At 40.9% G+C, this 21,678-nt stretch overlaps 1 protein-coding gene across 3 annotated transcripts in view; it reads left to right on the top strand.

Annotated features, from left to right (window-relative positions):
• Nucleotides 1-21,678, top strand: part of cep112 (centrosomal protein 112) — a 101,458-nt gene that overhangs the window by 1,097 nt on the left and 78,683 nt on the right. The window contains exons 3-9 of one of the 3 annotated variants that reach the window (XM_079646488.1): nucleotides 437-627; nucleotides 1,204-1,355; nucleotides 7,174-7,258; nucleotides 9,021-9,098; nucleotides 12,204-12,251; nucleotides 12,354-12,428; nucleotides 18,388-18,474. In XM_079646488.1, the coding sequence (XP_079502614.1) occupies nucleotides 437-627; nucleotides 1,204-1,355; nucleotides 7,174-7,258; nucleotides 9,021-9,098; nucleotides 12,204-12,251; nucleotides 12,354-12,428; nucleotides 18,388-18,474 (716 nt within the window). Of the gene's footprint in view, nucleotides 1-436; nucleotides 628-1,203; nucleotides 1,356-7,173; nucleotides 7,259-9,020; nucleotides 9,099-12,203; nucleotides 12,252-12,353; nucleotides 12,441-18,387; nucleotides 18,475-21,678 lie in introns of all 3 variants that reach the window. The other 2 variants (XM_079646487.1, XM_079646489.1) reach the window with 2 other exon arrangements.

The raw sequence follows: 21,678 nt of genomic DNA, 5'->3' as shown, positions 1-21,678 counted from the left end.
TAGGTGTATCTTTACCATCTTTAATAACCCTCTAATCATGAATGCATGAATAATTATAATCAAATCATAACATTAACATTATTCTGAAATGGGCCGATCTGCATAATTAATACTTTTACTTTTGGTACTTTAAGTATATTTTGATGCTAATACTTTATGACTTTTCTTGAGTAACATTTTGATTGCACAACTTTTACTTAACAGAGTATTCCAACATGTTGGTTGTTCTAATTTTATTTAAGTAGAGGATCTAAGTACCTCTTCCACCTCTGCTGATAATGCAAACTTAATGATTGGCTCTTTTTTGTACTTTTCTAAGCAAATGTATGTCATAAGACAATTCCCAGGAAGAAGTTGAATATCTAACAGATATTTATGTATTTACTTACCTGTGTCATTGTTGCCTCTGTCCCTCTTTCTCTCTCATTGACCACAGAGCGGCAGCGATGTGTCACATGGATAAAGAAGCTGTGTGACCCGGCCAGCTGTGGTTCAGGTTTGACCGGTCGTAAGAACCGCAACATGCATGCCCGTTTGCTCCTTCAAATGCTCAAAAGAGGGGCCCTGGATCGGCCTTTCACCTGCAAACCAGAGCCTGGCAGCCTCAAGACACTCCCTACCTACATGGTAAGAGTTACTGCATCATTGAAACAAAAATAATTGCTGTATTGCCGTCAGCTCGGCTGCTGTAGTAAGACTCACTCCATGTCCACATTGCCTGTCTTTCTGATCTTAACGAAGAAAAGGCAGCAAGACAAAAATGGCACCCAATGTTTGGGATGAAATCAAAGATCACATTCTTGGGAGTGATTTTAAACTGGCTTAATTAGAATCTCATTTCACAACCATTATCAGGAACCTTAATGATCCCTAAATTACTGTTGCTCCCATTCTAGAATAGACATCATAAGAAATTATAGGTATGTAGTATGTAATAAGTATGTCGTTTATTTGTTTTTCCTTGTTTTATGAAGCACTTTTGGCAGCATGTTTGAATGAAAGGTGCTAAATAAAACATAAAGTTGAGCTTATTCTTCATTGAAAATATTGAACTTCAAAAAGCTTGTATTTTCAATGGTTTCATTTAATCTGCTTACATCTCATGCAGTTTGCAACTCATTGAATAAAATTGCAACAGATTGCAAATATTTATTGACTTATTTAACCTAGTTTTCATCTGATGTCTTTTCATTTGCATCCAAGTCGATCTACTTTGATGAACCTCTGCGCGGTCACAGCAGAGCGGAGCTGCCTGATTGGTTGACAGGAGAGCTTGGAGGCCACACTGATGACTCTTTGGCTTCCAGTCTGCTGAAGGACAGAACCAGCTCCACAACCATCACAGCTCGTCACAGGTACTGTTCCACTAGGGCTGCCCCATTGGGAAAAAAATCACTAATTGAAATTATTTTGACAGATATTGGAATTTAAGTATGGGAGGGATTCGTCATCTTTGCATGATTATTTTCTCATCATTGAAAAATAAATGTAAAAGGATCATTGTGTGATTTGCAGATGACCAAACATATATGTTTTGTTAAGCCTGTAGAGTACTATTGGAATGCCAGGATATCTCTGCAGTGCCACAATACTGAATTGTATTTGAACACATATTGAGCCTTTAACAAATATCGTGCCTCTTTTGAAACTCATCATTCATCGTATGGAATTGTAAACTGAAAGGATGTGTGGACCAAAGATGCGTACTTGTCACCTGTTTGGTACCAACCAATTGGTATTTGTTTCAACACATCCATGAAAGCCAATCATCCTTTTAAAACAGATGGTGCAACATCTACGTTATGTTTCTGGATCATAACAACCTTCTTTCAATTTGATTGAGTAGAGTAATACAAATAGGCTTCCGTCGGTAGGGCTGTGCAATTAATCGTATTTTAATCGCAATTACTATTTTGGCCTGCCACAATTACGAAAACAACATAATCGGGAAAAAAACGATTATTTTGCTTTGCTAGGTTGTGACAGTGCGCTGCAACATATTTAATCTAATTTATTTTGGTCTAATTTATTTTTATTTATCATATTAATATATGTTTAGCAGCTTGTGGAAGTGCGCTCCAAAATATTTGTTGATCTTCTTTATTGGTATTTATTATTTTGATATTATTTATTTAAATGATAATATAAATGTATCATTTATTTAATTTATTTTTGTATTGGTTTTTCAGTTGAATTATACGTTCAGGGTAATCAACAGTTAAAAAGATACTGTTCAAATTATTATTTGTATTTGTTTTAAAGTTCAATAAATGGATGTTTTCAAAGTCAATGAATAATCGTATTTAATAATCGTGATATCAATTATTGACCAAATTTTTTTATTTTTTTTTGCCATAATCGAGCAGCCCTAGCTGTCGGTAGCACACATGCCAGTTGGATGACAGTACAGCCTACAGGTAGAAGTAACCTTTTATTAGGTGATTCATGTAATTCTTCAATTCATTAGTGAAGCAGATTGCAGTCTGGAGTCCCTTCTAACGGTGAGAAGCAGAGCGACAGTTGGCTCCAAAGAATGGGTCCATTATATCATCTCATCACTTCAATCAGTTATCAGCAATATTAGTTTCTTAAGTGGAATTTATCACAATTGCAGTGAGAGGTCCTGGCACATTTAAAACGTCCCCATTCCAGTACGGTTTGTAGTTCCTGCACAACTAAAGTGTATTTAAAATAGCTCTTCAGCTGGTGACTTAACAGCACTTCACACTTTGAACAGATATAAAAGATGCTACATATGACACATATCATATTTATCTAAGTACGGTACTCAATGTTGTTTTATACGGAAATTGAGCTCGACTTTGAAGCTGAATACACACAGCTTACGTGACTGATCGTATTTGCTCTGCAGCACTATCTGAAAAGCCGAAGACGTTGCCTAGTTCTTGCATCAGTCTGCTTCAACTGTCCATTCTGACTTTTCATAGTAATCCATGTCAAAACAGCATGAGAGGGTGAGAACCGCTTGTATTCTCTTTCCATATCTCTGTTATTTTCTTCTTTAAAGTGTCCTAGTTGTTGAACCTGAGGTGAAACCCCCACAGAGGAGAGGGGAACACGGAGAATAAGGATAGCTCATTATCTTGTTTCTATTCTTGTATGAGCTGCTAAATAGTATTTTTGGATTAAAAAATGTACTGCTTCATTTAAAAAACACTTGACTCAAAGTGCTACTCAGGCACACATGCACGAATGAATATAAAAAAACGCATATAATCGTGCACACACACACACACACACATTTGAACCCTTTTTAACATTCTTCCCTAAATCATCCTAGTTGGCTCAGGGATATTTCCTCTGACTGCAGGCGGTGCAGGCGCTTGACAAAGTGATGTTAGTAATGGCTCAGGGTTTTTCATTCTAATTAACAGGGAAAGGCAAACCGGAGCCCAGTGGCTTGAAATGCTCATTAGCATATTAAAAAGAGAGCGCTGTAAATGTAAAGAGAGCTTAATATCCACCAGGGCACTGTGTAATAAAAGAGAACATGCCGTCTGCTGCCAAATGAAATTCAAATTCGTACTCTCGGCGGTTATAGAATATTTGATTCTTAGAAACTCATCATTAGAACTAGTGTTTAAATATTTCTCACACTTTTTAACTCACATTATCTAGCCTGTGTCCCAGAACAAATTCAAAATCAATTTTTTCACTTCCTTCCATTAAAAGTGACTACATTCAAAACGGCAGCATGCTTAACACACTTGAGTGTTAAATAAACATGATTATGCTTTTTATTTTATAGTTTCATAAATAATAGGTTTCTAGCAGTGAGATAGTTGTGACATTATTACTGACCTTTTTTTTTTTTTTTCAACCAAAAGAGTCTTTCAATTTGAAACATGGTACTTCCCTTCCTCCCCTGTGCTTTATAGGGTGAGGATAGAGAGGTTTTAAGCGCAGCAGAGTGATTCGGATCAAACCATGAAAGACGCTCAGATCACAGGCTAACGTCCTGATGAAGAAAATTAGCCGGGCCAAGAGTCCTTTTATGTGTCTGTCTCATTTAGATAAGTCTGACTCCCTATGATGTGGCAGCGTTTGATCTCTGTCTCTCTCGCCATTAGTCAGGTGATGGACAGGGCTTATTTTAGCTTGTGTAATGGTCCAATTCAAGTTTCCAGATAACCAGGAAAAGATGGGTGGATTTAAAGATGTTTTGAGTTATTATTTCTATTTCAATCAGGAGTGAATGTGTTGTTATGTGTGCGTGTTGTTTAAACATCATCTATCCTTATTAGGCTGAAATGCCCCGAGCGAATTCCACCATGCATTCCAGTGTTGTTGTGCTGTTCCTTATTTAGCCACAAGATAGAGCCACTGCTTTGTCTATGGCAGCTATTCGGGCAGAGGAATGCTGTTGTGAAGCTCGAGCAGTCAGCGGGTGTCGAGAACAGATGATAGGAAACAGCTTTGGTGACACGTACTCTCCATCTTCTGATGCCAAAAGGGACAGATTGTGATAACGATAACAGTGGTTGGGGTTTTGACATGTTTCTGATTAGCACTTCTCGTCTCAGGTTCACTGCTAAAGTTTAATTCTGGCCTTATCTATTTATATTACCCTCCTTCATTGTTAGCAGCCTCTTTAAGGCTTTCTCTCTTTCCTTGTTTTCCTCTTGTCTCTGACTTCTGTCCTCCATGTGTGTGCTTTTTGTCCACATATGAAATCTTTTAACCCCCCTTTCCTCTCTCCCTCCCTTTCTTTTTTTTGAGTGCGACAATAACATTGTCTATGCTTTTTACAACAGTCAGCCATTGATTCCGGTAAAAACGCCTCGCGTGTCTCGCTCACAGGCCAAACGGTCTCCACTGATCTTGCCTCCAGGTGGCTTTAGGTGCAGGGGCAGAGATGTTTGTCCCCCAAGGTCAGACTGCCTTCCTGAGGGTGCCCGAGGCTGAGACCCAGGCCCACTGGCTCTGCACCTGGAGGTCAGGCGGGGGTATGGATGTCAGGCTGCTTTAATCAGCCGAGCTGCAGCTTTTGAGGCTCTACATGGTGTTCTCATTTTCTTCTGAGTGTGTGTGCGCCTCTGCATGTGTGTGTGTGTGTAGCTCTGGCCTGACTTGCCACTGCTTTGATCTCCGGGCCTCAGACTCCAGACACATCTGATTCAATTATCCTCATCCACCTGTTGACTTAGAGGCCCAAGATTGCAAAGCTTGGCCCCCTTATCCAAGGTGTGTGTGTGTGTGTGTGTGTGTGTGTGTGTGTGTGTGTGTGTGTGTGTGTGTGTGTGTGTGTGTGTGTGTGTGTGTGTGTGTGTGTGTGTGTGTGTGTGTGTGTGTGTGTGTGTGTGTGTGTGTGTGTGTGTGTGTGTGTGTGTGTGTGTGTGTGTGTGTGTGTGTGTGTGTGTGTGTGTGTGTGTGTGTGTGTGTGTGTGTGTGGTGTTTTTTGAAAGTTTTGATCATAATTCATTATAATAAGTGATTCATTATTCAACCCTTAACAGTATTATTGCAAAAGCATTGTATCGCTCTTTTCCAGTGATCATTTTCAGATTACATTCAAGGAAATCTGTCCTAGATGTATTATGTGTATATAAGTATAAGGTCAGTGTATAGACCATTTAGTATAGAGCATTTCATAGATATAGACATTCTAAATGTGTCCCAGCTTATTTCATGTTGCAGTGCAACTGAATGACATCCGCTGACAGGAAGTAGACAGCTGTTGCCTAGCAATGTCATTTCATTTGTAGCAATCTATACGCAATTTATGAAATATTATTTTTAAAACTTTACATACTGTGTGCCAATGAACATGGAGTTGCCACATGAGGACATAAACAGTACATATTCAGAGGCATATTATTATTTTTACATTTGAATCCTGTTTACCGTAACCCTGTTTAACAAAATCCAATTTTGTGAGTTCACTTACAGTAAAACGTTATTATGTGACAGAGATACTGTTCAGATAAGTACAGTTTAGTTTGATCAGGATCTGTCATTTAGATTAGAACAAATCTTATGATATTATGTTTGTTGGCTAATGGTTACACAACCCATAGAACTGTTGTGACATCACAAAGTCACCAAATCTATTCAGCTCATTTTCAGACAGGTTTTTATATATATCCATCAGGACAAAAAGAGGAATAATCCTTTTCCTGAAACCTTCCGAATCCCCACAAAAAGGGGACACACATTTATGTATTAAACAATTAAAGACGTGAAAAAGTTGATTTTGAATAATAAGTGACCTAAAGTCTGTGCTGTGGAATAGCTTCAAGTTAGTATACCTATATCAACTGGGAAAACATTAACTTTATTTCCTCAACAAACAGTGTCTAGTAGTAATATGACATTGTGTGTTGTATGCATATTCCATGGGTTGGAGGATTTGAGGTACAAATGACAAAGGTGCCCCCACAGATATCCCTCGTGTTCTATATTCAGCAGTCTTTCCAGAAAGCTCACAGCGATGGTGCTCTCCTCCACGAGATAACACCTTCTGTGACAAATGAGGTTCAAATGCTCAATGCCAGGAATACTTAAATAGATTACATGGGAGAAAAAGAGCGCCCATAGGCTGCACATTGAGTGCGAAACAGTGCCCTCTAGAACGCAATGTGATGTCTCTATTAGATGACAGACATTTTTTTCCCCATTCATTATTGTCCTACATCTTCCCGTCTCCTTTCACATCTTCATTCAATTAGCATTAACAGGCCATTAGTGCCTCATGCGCCTGTGCTTAATGAGATACTAGTAGGCTCAGTTATGTGTGTGTGGGGGGGGGAGAGGGAGAGCCAGTGAGAAGGGGATGTGTTTGTGTGCCAATGAATAAAAGCTGTTTCCTTGTTAATCTTCTTAACACCGTGATGGACATGATGAGAGACAATGATTGAGGTGTACCATTTATAAAAGGATTGGACCAGCCAAACACTGGTGCCCCGCGGGCTGTCCGTGGAAACAAAGTGATGTATAGCAGAGACGTTTATTGTGCGGATGGGATGAAATGCAGACCACAAACCATGCAACCACTGCCAGATGTTGATCTGTGTAAATAGCGAGGCAGGCTGCCGATGCAAGCACATTCATATGCAAACATAGGGACCAAAACAGACTCCACAGACACAAACACACACTATGCTGTAGGTTAGCCTCTTACAGTTGTTCTTCCTATTTCTCTCTCTCTTCCAGAAGAAGGCTGTACGAGGAACAGAACCCACCACGACCTTTGTCTTCCAGTCCACTCAAACAGTCTCCCAGACACGATGCCCGCAGGGTGAGCAGCACATCACCGTGGTTCAGACACACCTCTGGACTTCCCTGCCATTAGATGACACATTGAAATATTACTGCGAACCCGCTGGTGCCAATACAAATAGTAGCTGCGATGATTTGCTTTCTTCTTTAATGTGGACCAATTTGGAAATTCCTAAACTCATATCCCCATGAAGCTGGAGGAAATTCCCTGAAGTTATAAGTTGCTGGTTCAAGCAACAGAAATGGAGCTAATGGTTGTGATCACAATACATTTGGCAGTCAAACAGATTTTTGATGCGCCCTACTGAAACTTCCCTCTGAGTTACACTGAGAGTTGTTTCCCTTAGTTTGTATTTACAATGTTCGTATAAGTAGGTTGGACACAAATCTGGATAACTCTCATCGTAACAGAACACGATTCAACAGCCTTCTACTAATTCAACTGCATCCTTCAAATATTTGGGGATTTCTTTTCTTTTACATAACATTTAGCTGATGCTTTTATCCAAAGGCACTTATAAGTGCGAAAAGCATAAAGAATCAAACTCCGAACAACAAGGAAAGTGCAGATATATTCACTTCAAGCAGGATCATACGTAAGTGCTGGTGAAGGCCTACATGAACTCAACAAGTGGTTCTTGTTTTTTTTACTCAATTAAAACTGACTCTTCATGAAGGCAGGATTGCAGATGGTGCTGTTGTGTTAGACTGCTTTAGTTTAAGCGAGGATCTGGCAAAATAAGTGTATTTAAGTTAAAAATGTAAGTAGATGAAACCTGCAAATTGTAAGAAACTGATTGAGAAATATTTTTTCATGGCCTTTAATGTGTCATCAAACCATAATGAGTCCACTCTACGTGTCGAAAGTAAAAGCCATCAAACAGTTCAATGTCACAACTGCTACCAGTGAGTACATCTGGCAAAAACCATTGGAGCCCATTTATACTTAACAGTGTTGAATTCCTGGTGCGATACAGAGACTGTGACACGCTACTTTGAACAGCCGGTGACCCACATACTCAGCATTCCTAGATATCGATATGAAACATTTACTGTGTTTGTTTGAGGGTGAGGCTCTGGGACCTTAATGCCTTTTTAATCCGAAGGGGCATTTAATCCTTTTCATTCAGCCATTTCTCTGTCAGTGCAGTTCCGCTGAGGTACACCCAAGGTCCACACTCCACAAGATCCTAATCAAATCCAACAACATCTCTCCTTACCCTATCGCTGCCTCAACTTTATAAGATATTTCCCCCCATGTCTACCTCGCTGCCCAACCTTGACTTGAGTAAACTGATCTTGAATCAACAGAAACCCCTGGAAGCTTTCAAATTATACTGTATAGAACAAATCCGGAGGCCCGTCGTAACAAAAGGCTGGGGAAACGTACGGATGACGGACAGTTTAGCTGCATATGCCCCTCTCGTGGAATTTACAGCGTGACGGAAATGATGATGTGGAGCTGCCAAACATCTGGAGTGCTGTATGTGAGAGAGTGAGGGAGCAAAGGGTGGAGGGATGGAGATAACGAGGGAGTGAAAAGCTCTTAGTGTGGGCGGAGAACACGTGTGGGTGTACTGTATATCTATAAGCTTTTAAAGAACCTTTTTATTGTTGCCAAGAGAGGAATAATGTCAAAATGATAACCCCTGTGTTACTCCCTTCCTTAGGCTAAACCGCCAGTCAAAGAAATGGTTTTAATTCCCTCCTCTCATTTAAAACACTTCATTTCCATTGTGTTTTCTGCTGTTTACGCACTCTCACTTTTCCCCCCTCCACAGGTGGATGTGGGGCTGAAGGCAGACACGTCTCCCGATGACAGCGACCTGGAGGCTCGTCTCAACAGCTGGAACCTGGGGGTGAGTCCAGGGGCATGCCTTCAGCTGCTTGGGTACATGCAGTTGTCTTTAAGCTGTAGCTCACGCACAGTGACGGTGAATCTGATCACCCGAGCTCAAACACATTTAAATCAATAGGGCAATGACGCTGATTGATTGCTTCCACATTGTCCGACAAAGGCTGTTCAACGCTTTCAACAATGTCCATTGGCATTGGGATATATATTTTTTTTTAAATCCTCTGGAGCAGAGAGAGGGAGCTGTGGATTATTGTTATTGATTAATGCATCAGTGTTTCTTAGGGTCAAAAACACTCCAGCTCACAACGTAAAATGAAAGCGTATAGTTTATTTAATAAAAGAGCACATGTTCAATGTGAAAAGTGACAGTAGATATAGATTAGTTGCAATTTGGTGCTATGTATGTATATATATATATTTTTAAAAAAAGATTATAAAGAAAATTATAATTTCTTTTTTTTTTAAACACCTTGAATTTCAGGGGGGGTGCGGGGCTCTGTTGGCCCCTCCAAGACAATGGTAAGGGAAACACTGTATATAATATCGATATATTGCCCATCCCTTCCTGAAACCGCTTCCTTTTAATGTGATTGTAGGACGTGACAGTGAAGAAGCGTTGAGTAAACTGAGCATTTGAAGATTTGTGCGTCTCTCTTATCTGATCATCCTGGAGTGCACCAGTCCAGCGCTTGATAAGCACTCTGCCCTCATGTCTTCTTATTCCCTTATTTTTTCCCTATCTCCTCACCAGCATGACCCAGAGTCTCCATAGTCCTTTCCCCTGCATCACTCACACACAGCCATGTTTTCTCCTGCTTTCAAAACGGCTTCTCTCTCTTCAAAAATCCTTTCTTTCCCTCTGCCTCGCGATTTCACCTTCAGCCTTTTACATCTTCCTTTCCCCCCGACTCTCTCCATGTTCCTGTTTTACTCAACACCAGAGTAATCTGAGGTATCCATCAGCAGACGTGAGGCTCTGCACTCGTCTGTGTTGAGATGCTGATAAGAGGCATTGCTTGGCAACGCTCCCCCAAGCCTGCATCTTTCAAATCAACAGATGTTCCTCCCCAAACACACACAAACACACACAAACCCCCTTTAAGTTTACAGAAGTGTTATAGATGCACTGCTTCAAAGCCCCAAGTTCCGAGGAAAATGTCCGCACAGCCAAGCGTCACTCTATCTGGAACATCTTTAGCTTTAGATGTTCTGAAGCAGTCCATATCGGTTTGTTCATTTCACCTCGAATGACATAATGTGTGTTCTCAGCATGGTGGCCATACTGGACAGTAGTCAACAGATTGCATCAGACTCTGATAGCAGTTCCTTTAAGGGACACAAAACCTGAGTCAGCTGGACCTCCATCTGCTTCTTTCTCCAGTGGCTCATGAGTTGAATCTCCATTGGGAGTAACAGTAGAGTTAGGTGCAGCATACACTGATCTGCGGTGAAGAACACAAACGCATGCCAATCAAATTGTGTAAAAGCTTGACCTGTTCTTTCATACACAATTCAATGCTAGTCCATTTTCTGATGGGCAGTTGACCGCTAGTCAGAAAGTAGAAAGCCATCAATCACTGGGTGTTTTTATTTGGCTGCGGAGCCAGGCCTTGTGATGTTCCCGGTCTGCGTGGTCCATCCATCCACGTCAGGTTCCAATGACACAGAGCGCTGTGCCAGCTGCACACAGGCGAACGCAGAATAAGAGTGTGCACACAGGCAGGCATACGTGTGCACCAAATCCAAGTTTAGTATCGCACTGTGCCAACATTACACCGCAGCATTTAGTCTACATGTCGCCCTGTGGGCCGTGCTCAATCAAATGTGCTGACTGGCTGTCTGTGGGTATAAAAAGAAATCCCATTCTAGTTTTCAGCCTGGGCTCTAGTTTAGACGGATATTGATTGATTCATCACTTGGTAAATATGGATTTCTTTCTTTGCCAGTGCCAAAATTAAATAGCAATTCATCAAACATTATGACCTGCACATTGATGCTGCTCTGTGCACACTATCTTGACTCGTCTGTTCTTGTGCACGTCTCTCTCTGTGCATGTATTACAGTAAATCTGATTGGAGTTAAGCCTGATGTCTCCTTTTGTTGAGAGCTTACTGTATGTCAGCTAACAAAATGTCCGACCTGCTTTTACCTGCATCACGACTAAGTCGGAAGCATAGCTGCTTTCATCTACTCCACCTGTCACTGGCTCACCCTGAAGCAACAGATTGTGACTTTATCCTTGTACATTAGCTGTAACTATTTTAGTCCCAAGCTTTTAGGCTCTGCTCTCTCATCTTCCATTCATTCTCCATTGGCTTTGTGTGGGTTGAACAACATTTGATCCTTTTTTTTTTTTTACACGACTGAATGGATCCCACACTACTCTCCTCTTCCTCCTTGTTCTCTTCCTCCATCCCCACGTTGAAGAAAAGAGCTTAGCAACAGAACTGTTTACCAGGCGTCTCTCTGCTTGTCATCTCTAAAGTCAGCCCCACTGCTTTGAAAGGCCGTGATCTTGCCGCTAGTTAGCAGCCCCTGTAGACAGCCTCAGTGCATGACAGAGAAACACTGAATGATGGTGTGAGTTCACAAGAAAAATAATGGGGTCATAAACAAATGCAAATAGTGGAAGGAAAATAGCAGGTTGTCAACACAGAGATGTTTGTGTCACAGTTAGTGAGCCCTATTGATGTAGTGCTGCACAGTTTGCGTTCAGGTGGTTGCGCAGTTCCTTTTTGTGTGTCTTGTGTTTCATATTATAATCAAAGGACATGGCATGTCAGTGTTTGGCATGGATGTATACACATTTGTCTCCATATGAAGGTAAACGGACCGGGGATAGCTTACAGATTCGTGGCGCTGAGTGTTGACAAAGGTCCACGTTGCGACAGCAAAGAGGGGCTGAGAGCGGAAACAGAGCCGGCCACACACAACATGCCTTGAAGTTCCCCGACGCACTCTGTCTTTTTAAACAGACAAGAGTTGACGGAAAAGACTGCAGCCACAGCCCTGAGCTTTTGATGTATTCCCAGTATTGTTTATAACAAACGAAGGGGCTGAGCTCAGATTCTGGAAGTCATTTGAACGTTTTTCTATTTACTTTCAGGTTGAAAACCCTCGTTATTTGCGAGAGAACCCCAGTCCCTTGTCTCCGGTGAGTTGCAAAAGGGTGTCTTTTGGTTGTTTTTAATGTGGAGTAGGTGAAAGTGCTGTCTTTGATCTCCTCATCACCTAATCTAGCTCTTTATCTCTGTAGATTTCCAAGCCAAGCTTTGGAAGGAACAGCACCTTGGCCGAGGATCAGGGCCCACAGTATGCACAGAGCAAGGAGGTATACGCTACAGTACGTGATATTTTTGAGACTGTCATTTCCAGTAAGCCCAAACCCTTGCTACTCACTATTCAGTACGCTGAGCATTTATATAGAAGCAAGTGTTGAACGTGTACAGAAGTTATAGCTCCATTGACTGCTTTATGGCCCCCACAGCCATGTACATACTTCTTTGTACATCGTTTGTATTGTTGAAATGGCAGGGGCAAGGGTTCCTCTTAGAAGACAAAAATAATGCCGGCTCCCAGTGATGACAGCTTTTTTCCTTATGTGGATTTAAGCTGAAAATCCCATTCTGAAAGCATGCTTTGAAGTCCCCTCTGCTCCTCCCCACCTCTCCTGAACTACCACTCAGCCCCCCCACCATAGGCCTTTACCCGCACTGTTAAATATAAAACTGAGCATGACTTGGCTGTAATAGCCGTGAGCTTTTCATGTCTGCTGAGGGAAAAACGCTCAAGTCAGTTAGCTTCACCCGGAGAGGGTGGAGAATGGAGGGAGAAAGGACAGAAAGAAAGGGAAAGGGTATGAAGCAATGCACAACATGCTTATTGACCTCTCTGTCATAACAGAGATGTGTTTGTGATTTACATGTAGAGACACACATCACTCACACATACACGTCAGTCAGTCTGTCTACCTGTGGGTTGATATTTAATGTAGCAACACCAATACGAAAAACATTAAAGCAACGTACCATGCTGTTTGATCCTGACTCAGACGGCTGTGTGTGGTGGGAATATAAATGTATCACATTTCAGAAAGACCATATTTGTCCTCCACATCAATCTTACTTTACTATACACAGAGTTACCGGTTTCTAAGGTAAATCAGTGTAGGTAGCCTGCAGTAAACTGTGTGTAGCTCATAACATTTTTGTCCGAATGGTATTTTCACATTTGAGAATTAAAACTATGTCCCCCAGTTGTATGTCAGAAGTGTGAATCGTGGAAAGAAAAAAAAGGTCATTTGATCCAGTTTATATGTAGGTGCTCTTGAATGAGAGAATAACATTGTTAGGGAGAGGCTATAGAAAACTGGTCTGTCAGTGCCGCTGAGCCCAGAATGCTCTCAATATGGGACCCAGTTCAGGAATTCCTCAAACAAATCCTTTGGGAAATGAGAGGTAATATTGCCACGCTAAGGTTTTTATTCCCGATGATTCTTACGTGTGTGCTAATAGCCCCTGTATCAAATCTATGGCAATGTTGGACAGATGTTTGGTCCCAAACAACACATTGAATAACTTACGAGTGATGCCAGGGAATGTTTTTTATGATCCCAGACTTTTCCATCATGGAGATTGACATTGGTATTTTGTAATGCAATGTCTGATAACATATTTGCTAAACACATGCATTTTTCCCTTTGGAAGAATTGTAATCCCCGTCGTGACGGCTAACGTTTCATCTACAGCCATCATCGGGTCAACATTTCAAGCTGTCTATTTGGTAATGACCTGCACATCCAAGGACACTCCCATCAGCCACATGCAGAACATTACATTGAGCAATGCATCTCCACTTCCATTCTCATTGTGAAGTTCTGGGAATTCCCTTTTGCCTTTACCATCTGCCCTAAAAAGGGGGAATCATAACATGTCTGTGGTTAATGTCATGCGACGGTAAAGCCCCTTTTCTTTTAGTTTTTATTATTTAAGATGCCCCGAGTGATCATGTGTCGTGTGTCACCGTAAGCAATTACAAGAGTGTTAGGAGGATTTCAGGAACTCTGAACCCAACAGGATACAGCTGTTACCACACACATCCACGCACAGTATTTTTCTATAGAAGTGTCTTGAGTCACCAATACCACCCTTAACCATATCATCCTCAACAGCCGCGTTAAGCTTTCCTGCAGAACCATGTCCAACCCTACCATTGCGTGGCTGTCTAGGCCCAGACTAGAAAATCACAGTGACATCACTTCCCTTTAATCCCGAAAGCCTAGTTGAAAATGTACCCAGGTTTTAAAACGTTATACATGCCACATGTCATTAAGCTGGCAGCAGCTCAACAAACATCTCGGCTTTCACACCAAACTCATCCTCCTGCTAAGCTAACGACCGCATTGATAAGAATGCTGACTGCTTTTTCCTACGGTACAATGAGGGGCAGCTGAGAAACTTCACCGCAAGCAGACATTGCTTTGAGTCACTTGCAGTATTTTTGCTTATGAATGACTTGTGGAAAGTGTCTGGCATGAGCAATAAGTCCTGCTAATCCTTAAGCACACCCTAGAAGTTCTCAGCATCACCAGTCTTTATTTGGAAAATCAATTAAACAGCGGCTGATGAGTCATACATAGCCGTAGGCCCAAGTTGTTATTACTGGAAGAGATACTGACTGATCAAGGCGGCCCATCTTTCTTTTAAAGTTTGCATTTGCGCCTTTGCATACTGTTTTCTAAACTAACTTCTTGGTACCTGACCTCAGGGATTGTTGGCAGAAGGCGCAGTACACTAGATGAATGTCTTCGTGTCAAGCAGTCGCACTCTAATGGTCACAAGCCCAAGACTAAGGATCAGACCCCTTTGCTCCCCGTTGCCATAATGATGCAGTCTCTTTAATCTAAGAATCCTCTGGGATGGAGCTTGAGCGCTCAGCCTGTGATTTAGTGGGCCATAGCCTTTCTTATCTGAACGCTTTTCAAAGCTAAAAAAGAGCAAAGCTAGTGAGCCTTAGTAGTTTAAAGGGGACCAGTTCCTCAGAGTGCTCCAGGCTGAGAATCACAAGGGACCAACTGGGTTCTGAAGAAGATAAAGTTACTATTTCTGTCCTCTGTATTTGATTCTTACGTACTTGATGTATTTATATCAGCAATTTCGGGTAATAATCTGTTTACTTACCCCTTCTCCAAATCGTTGGGGGTGATTATTTTCACATTCGATGGGAGCCAACGTTTCTAGCCAACCTTACTATCTGGACAGTGAATAAACTTCCTGTCAGTGTGGAAATGACATCTAGCTGCTCCTCAGGAGATAGCGAACGCTGCATACCGACTATCCTTGAGCATCTGTGTTTACTGAGGATGAAAGACGCACCAGGACATTGTACGTTGCAGGCAAGACGAAGGAGATGCACAAACGCAACCTTGCTTTGAGGAGCACAAACAGTTAGCAGACCATTTGTGAACACATCCCTCTGAGGAAGAAGGCCATGAACCCCGCGATGGTTTTGAGAGCAGAGAAAGCAACTGTTTCCATCTTCTCCTCACATTCCCTCGCTCATATGGCCCCGCCGCCGCCACCACCACCACTACCCCTCAGTTCTTCCCTCCCACCCTCCTATCCTTTCAAGAGCGGATTGTCAAAAAAACATGGCATCTTACAGCGCTCGCAACAACTCTGAAGAACAGAAGCGGTAAAAAAGCTGTACCATCCAGTCGGGCTGATTGAAGGCACCTCAGACGCCTTAGGTGTACGACATTCCTCCTCCTCCTTCCTTCACTGACGACTTTATAAACAAGTTTCAAACGCCCCTGATCTAGTTTGACAAACTTTCTCCAAAGAGCATTTGAAGAGAGGATGAGAAAGTGACACCCCCACATGTGTTCTTTTTTTGTTTTTTTGGGGCGCCGGCAGAATCAGGTCTCTACTTAATGTTCTGCTTTTCAATCACTGCCATCTCTCTCCTTCTCTCCTTCTCTTGCATTTTCCTTTCTACTCTGACAGGTCTCCTGTGGTCCCCTCAATTGCACAAGAAATGGTGGAAAATCAAGAAAACAGACACAGAACAAAGAGAGAACATTTAAAGGAGCTTTGTCAAGGCTTCAGTGTATAAAGGTTGCTCAAGTGCAATAACAAGGAGAGACATCTAGAAGGCAACCTTACTGTATGTGTCTTAGTTTATTTATTTACACTTGTGAAGATCATCAAAAATGAAGTACTTACATGTTGACAAAGCCAATCTATTTGGGTTTTATAGATTCTACCATTTCGACACGTACGTATGTACATATTTGTATCTAACAACCAGTGTGATGTTAACGTGAGAATTGTGTTGTATCAATAAGTACACACTTTACCATACTTTAATTGAATCATATTTTTAGTCGGGACATCTGCTTCCCTTTGATTTTTACCAACAGAAGGTATAATGTGGTTAGACTGTGTCGTGGGGATTTTCTACTTAATTGTTTTGATGACTAGAACAAACAAAATCTAGCCTCAGGATGTTGTTAACCATTGACATGTTCACACACACAACCTCACTTTCAAGGGGAGAATATTGTCTCTGCGCTCCAGGGTTGATTAACACGCCAGCACAGACAGTGACTAAACGTGAGTAGTGACATCAAAGCCAATGGCCAGTCATATTTCTGTCATGTGTTGCGTGTTTGTGACTCGAGACATCTTGTGTGTCATAGGAAAAAAACAAACAAACTAGAAACTAGGCAGAGAAACATCATATTTTAGAAAGGAAATGTGATATAAAAAGGAACACATGATAACAATAAAATACATTTAATTTGAAATATAGCTGTGTCAAATAAGCAGGACTAAACATATGCATATTGTAAACAACACATGAAAGCCATTTCTTTAAAGATGTGTTGTGATTATGTTAAAGATATTCAGCCAAGACTATTTTATTTTTGTCACTGTCAGAGACTGATATGCTACAGTCACTCTAGCACCATCCATAGTCCAGAGAATGACAGCTACCACTCAAACATCTCAACGGATAAACTCCTTGTATCATACATTAAACACACTTTTTTTGTTGTGGAACACCCTCAGGTAAAGGTTTGCTTTTCTGCCCCACTAGGAGTAAGGTTCTGAGTGGAATAGAAGATGTGTAACAGCCTCACAGGGCTGCTGTCCTCCATCAAAGACTCTTAACTCACTGATATTACAAAAAAACTCATCTCTTTCGACTCCACTTCGAACAACAAAATAACTATCAAAGCACTTGTATACTAACAAAGGGCTGGCTTATCTAAAGCCAGTTGAGTAGCACTTGAAATGTTTTGGCTCTATGAAACCTGATGTACTTATATGATTCTGTTTTCTTCAAGTTTGTATTTTCTTGGTCGAATGCACTTTGAATAAAAGCGTCAGCTAAAAGTAATGTAATAATATTCACAGGATCTCTTCCACTAATCCAGTGCGTCTTTTAGTATCATTGTCTCTGCTGACAAAGTGAATGCCTTTCAAAGACCTATATATATTTGTGAATATATTGCAAAGAGATTGTGTGATAATGACTTCTCCACAAATGACTAAAAGCTTATTATATTTAATAAAAACCATAGAAGAAGAGGGTATTAGGGTTTATTTGACTGAGATGGTGAAGCCGTCTAGCTTTAGGGGATCTGTTCTAACATGCACATGACAACGCTGAACTTTTGATCCTCTGAAAACACTGTGTTCAAATGAAAACAGCCACTCTCTCCATGATTAACTGCAGTAGTACACACAGGCTTTCACTTTGTTGTGCTTACTATAGAGTGACTGCATATTTTATCACACACACGCACACACACACACACACACACACACACACACACACACACACACACACACACACACACACACACACACACACACACACACACACACACAGTTGAGTAGATCTCAGTTTCACAGAGTATTTTTGAAGCTCTGCAAACGGATAAATGTTTTTAAATGTTAATGTGGTGTATTTCATCATCAGCTGCGCTCGGGTGCAAGACGGGACGCACCGTATCTTCTTTCATCCAGATTCATGTTATCTCTGCTATCCTGTCACTCTGAGATGTTTTTATAAGGCATGTCTCTAAAAAAGATTAGGACACTGAATGTTTATCTCCCGTTAAACAAAACTTGCTACTTGTGTTGCTGAGTAATACATAATCTTTCATCCCAAAAGCAGATGCAGTTTTTTTTTTTTAACTTACAAACTTCATTTTACATACGGAAATAAAAACAGTTTGGTCAATACAGTTCATGACATTTTGTTTTCGAATGTGTTTCCAGACCGAGATGAAGATCAAAGTTCTGGAGTCCAAGCACCAGGAGGAGAAACTGAAGATGCAGCAGAGACACGATGCAGATGTTGAGAAAGTAAGAATTGAAACTGAAAGCGAGTGAATACTCTGCCAGCACCAGCATTTCAAAAACACAATTTAATATTTGGCTCCAGTTTGTAGCATATGAGAAAAGGCACATTGATGTCATTAACTCAGGATTTTTGTTAGTCGCAATGTCCTAGCATTTCACTAAACTGTGTTATTACGCAACACAACCAAGATCCTATAATATAATGCATTCTTAAATTCATGCCCAGACTTTAATTGGTTTTAATTTATTTGCAGAACTCTCATAGTACCAATTATATTGAGAAATATATGATATTATAATTTCGTCTGGGGACACTGGATAGGCAAATCTGTTGACTTGAGTGTTCATGAATTCTAGTTAACCTGCGTTACGATGCCCATCATTGACTTTTATTTCCATTTGGTGGCTCATGAAAAGAATAAGGAACGAGTCTCTCCTCTTCTCATCCTCCTCATACCGCGAATAATCACCTCTTCAAAGCTCTCTGTCAGCCGAAGAAAATAGCGGTGAAGCTGGTTTGTTTCACACTTGGTGCCCATCATCTGCCTCAGATCAAGCACCTGGGATCTGTCACGTCCTCGCTATGACTTTCCTTTACTTCCACAGAAGCTTTTAATAAAAGGGGAAAAAACACTCCAATTTTCGGTCCTCTTTAAGATGCCCATTGCTTCTTTGTGCTTGACAGGAGACAGGCTGACAGTTAGCTCGCTCTCCCTCCCTTTCTTTAATTACATACAGATTGCTTGTTATGTCCGATTTAATTTCCTCAGTATTTCACCCGGTATTCTCTGTAATGGCTTCAAAGGGGAGTGATTCGGGGGTGCACTATGACGAGGCTGATGGAAGGTGGGCAAGCTGGGTTTAGCTTTAATTAGTCTCTTTATGAATAATTCATACCCTACTAAAATGCCACCGGTCATTGTGAAGAGGCTAATGAAAGAACAGGCCGGAGTTTTGTATGTCATTGGTTGTGGATTAGTACTGTGTTTAGTTGTAAAGATATTTGATAACCTCTGAGACACTATACCACACCAGAAAAAAAAAATGTCTTGTTTGAACTTCCATTGGGAGTACATTAGTGTTTCTGTTTCTCTATATGAACAGAGTACACTAATATTATTTCGTGTTTGCTCCAGTTCACTCCATTCACTGGTGATATTAGTTAAAGTCATGAACTGCCATACTGGATATCCCCCTCTGCATTAGGGGGTCTTATAAAAGCCTAAAATGAGCACCCTAAAAGCTGTCATTTCCCACCTTATAGTGCACTCTCCCTGGACTGACACTGTGTTACTGCCTTGCTCGGTTGGCCCCCTCAAAAGACAACAATCTCTCTGGTCCGGTGAAATGGAAAAAATTGGGTATCCCTAAATGTTCTGTGAACTTTGCTCCATCCCCCCCCCCAACCTCCTTTCATCTCCCCCCATCCCATTCACACAGAGGGGATGACTGGCTTAGCAGCTAAGTGCACCTGGATAACAAACAAAGTGCTGGAGAGATAAAGTGTTATGGGCTGTGGGACGGTTTTTGACGAGCAAATAAATACTCTCACTGACAGAAAATCTGAGCATGAGACTGTTGTTGGACCGGTCTTTTTTATTTTGTCTTGTTAACTGTGACGGGTAATACAATTACGAGAATGTGATAATTATTGTGTCTCAGCTATGTGATTACGATCCGCTCCAAAATGTAATGGGTTTGTCCTTGGTGCATTAGTAGTTTTCCCGCTAAAAGTGAAACAAACTGAACCAAAAACATAACCTCATTGACAGGGGTAATTATGCTGAAAAAAAGATTTACACTGAAGTAAAAAAAGTTTTAAAAAATTGTTTTAATTCTAACAATTTTTCCCTGACCTCAGCGGAAAATGTTATGAGGTCAGAAGAATGTGTAGGGACAGGGAAAAGACAAGAATCCAACTTCCTACTTACGGCAGATGCAAGTAAGGACTCCTGTCCCCTCGTGAATTTGTTTAAAACCTGTAAACACCAGGCAGTAGACACACGCTCAGACTAATTGCATAATATGCTAAATATGTATATGTACATTATAAAGTTGAGCCCAGACACCATCCTCCTCCTGATGGAGAGTGCCAGCCTGTCCTTTTACACTGCAGCTCCAACTCTCCATGGCCTTATTTGACTAATTGCTCACAGATGGCAGCAGCGAGCAGATGCAGTTACCCAGCACACCTCAGCACAGGTGGTTTACTCGCATGGCATTTCCCTCCGTTAGCCTGATGCCTCAATAGGCATGTGGGTAATGAGGTCGTATCAGGTCATGCGGTTAATTATGTACATAAAATATCCCATTTCCCTTTTAAATAACATTTACAAAATACATTTTGCTTTTGTTAAATCATAATGATTTAGAATAAGGTCTGTTTGTTGCAGTATTCACAAACACTACTGATGCAAATAACCATTTAACATTGATTGTTTGCATTTAGTATTATGTAGTTGTGATATTAGTGTATTTTGAATAGATCTGCTACTCGGTGTATAGGTTCTCTGAGGGGATTTCTAGTAAACAAACAAAGGTTTCTGTTTAAACGCAGTATTTTTAATAACATTATTCATTTGCTTGAGGCCAAACAAACTAGCTTTCATCAAAACATAAGCAAATGTATTTATTTATTTTTTAAATTCTGAATCCTCCATCTTTTACATGTTAGGTCTCTTGCTAGCAGACTTCTTCTTTCTTGCCTTGTTGGCACAGCACTGCATTTCTGGTGTGTAACGCCTACCTATAATCGGTGTTAAAATGTAACATCATTGCCAGGAAATCACCAGCATGAATATGTACCAACAGAGATGAGCCCCTCATGTAAAGACAGTGCTACAGATGGCTACTAGTTGTCTGAATTTCTCACGCTTAAAAGGTACCCTTAAGAGTTACTGCAGTTTCCTACAGAGTGCCACAGTGACGCGTCCTACTTTTATACTTTTCGGATCATAAATCTATCTATCTCAATGATAAAAGTGGATATTATCCGGTTGAACAAAACGTGATCTGTCTCTTTAGTTTGTGTCAACTAGAGACCTTATTTTGAGTTATTTTCCAAAATTCTATGGAGAAATTGCGTTGGTTTTTGTGGAAGGAACCGGAAGTGGTAAAATGCTACCTTACTTCCGGGTTTGAGGACGCGTCACTGTGGCACTCTATACTGTTATTTACATTTGGTGGTTGTGCTCATTTTTGTTTGTC

Source organism: Notothenia rossii (genome assembly GCF_949606895.1).
Source record: "Notothenia rossii genome assembly, chromosome: 8".
Classification (NCBI taxonomy): domain Eukaryota; kingdom Metazoa; phylum Chordata; class Actinopteri; order Perciformes; family Nototheniidae; genus Notothenia; species Notothenia rossii.
This window is presented reverse-complemented; position numbering and strand designations above follow the sequence as displayed.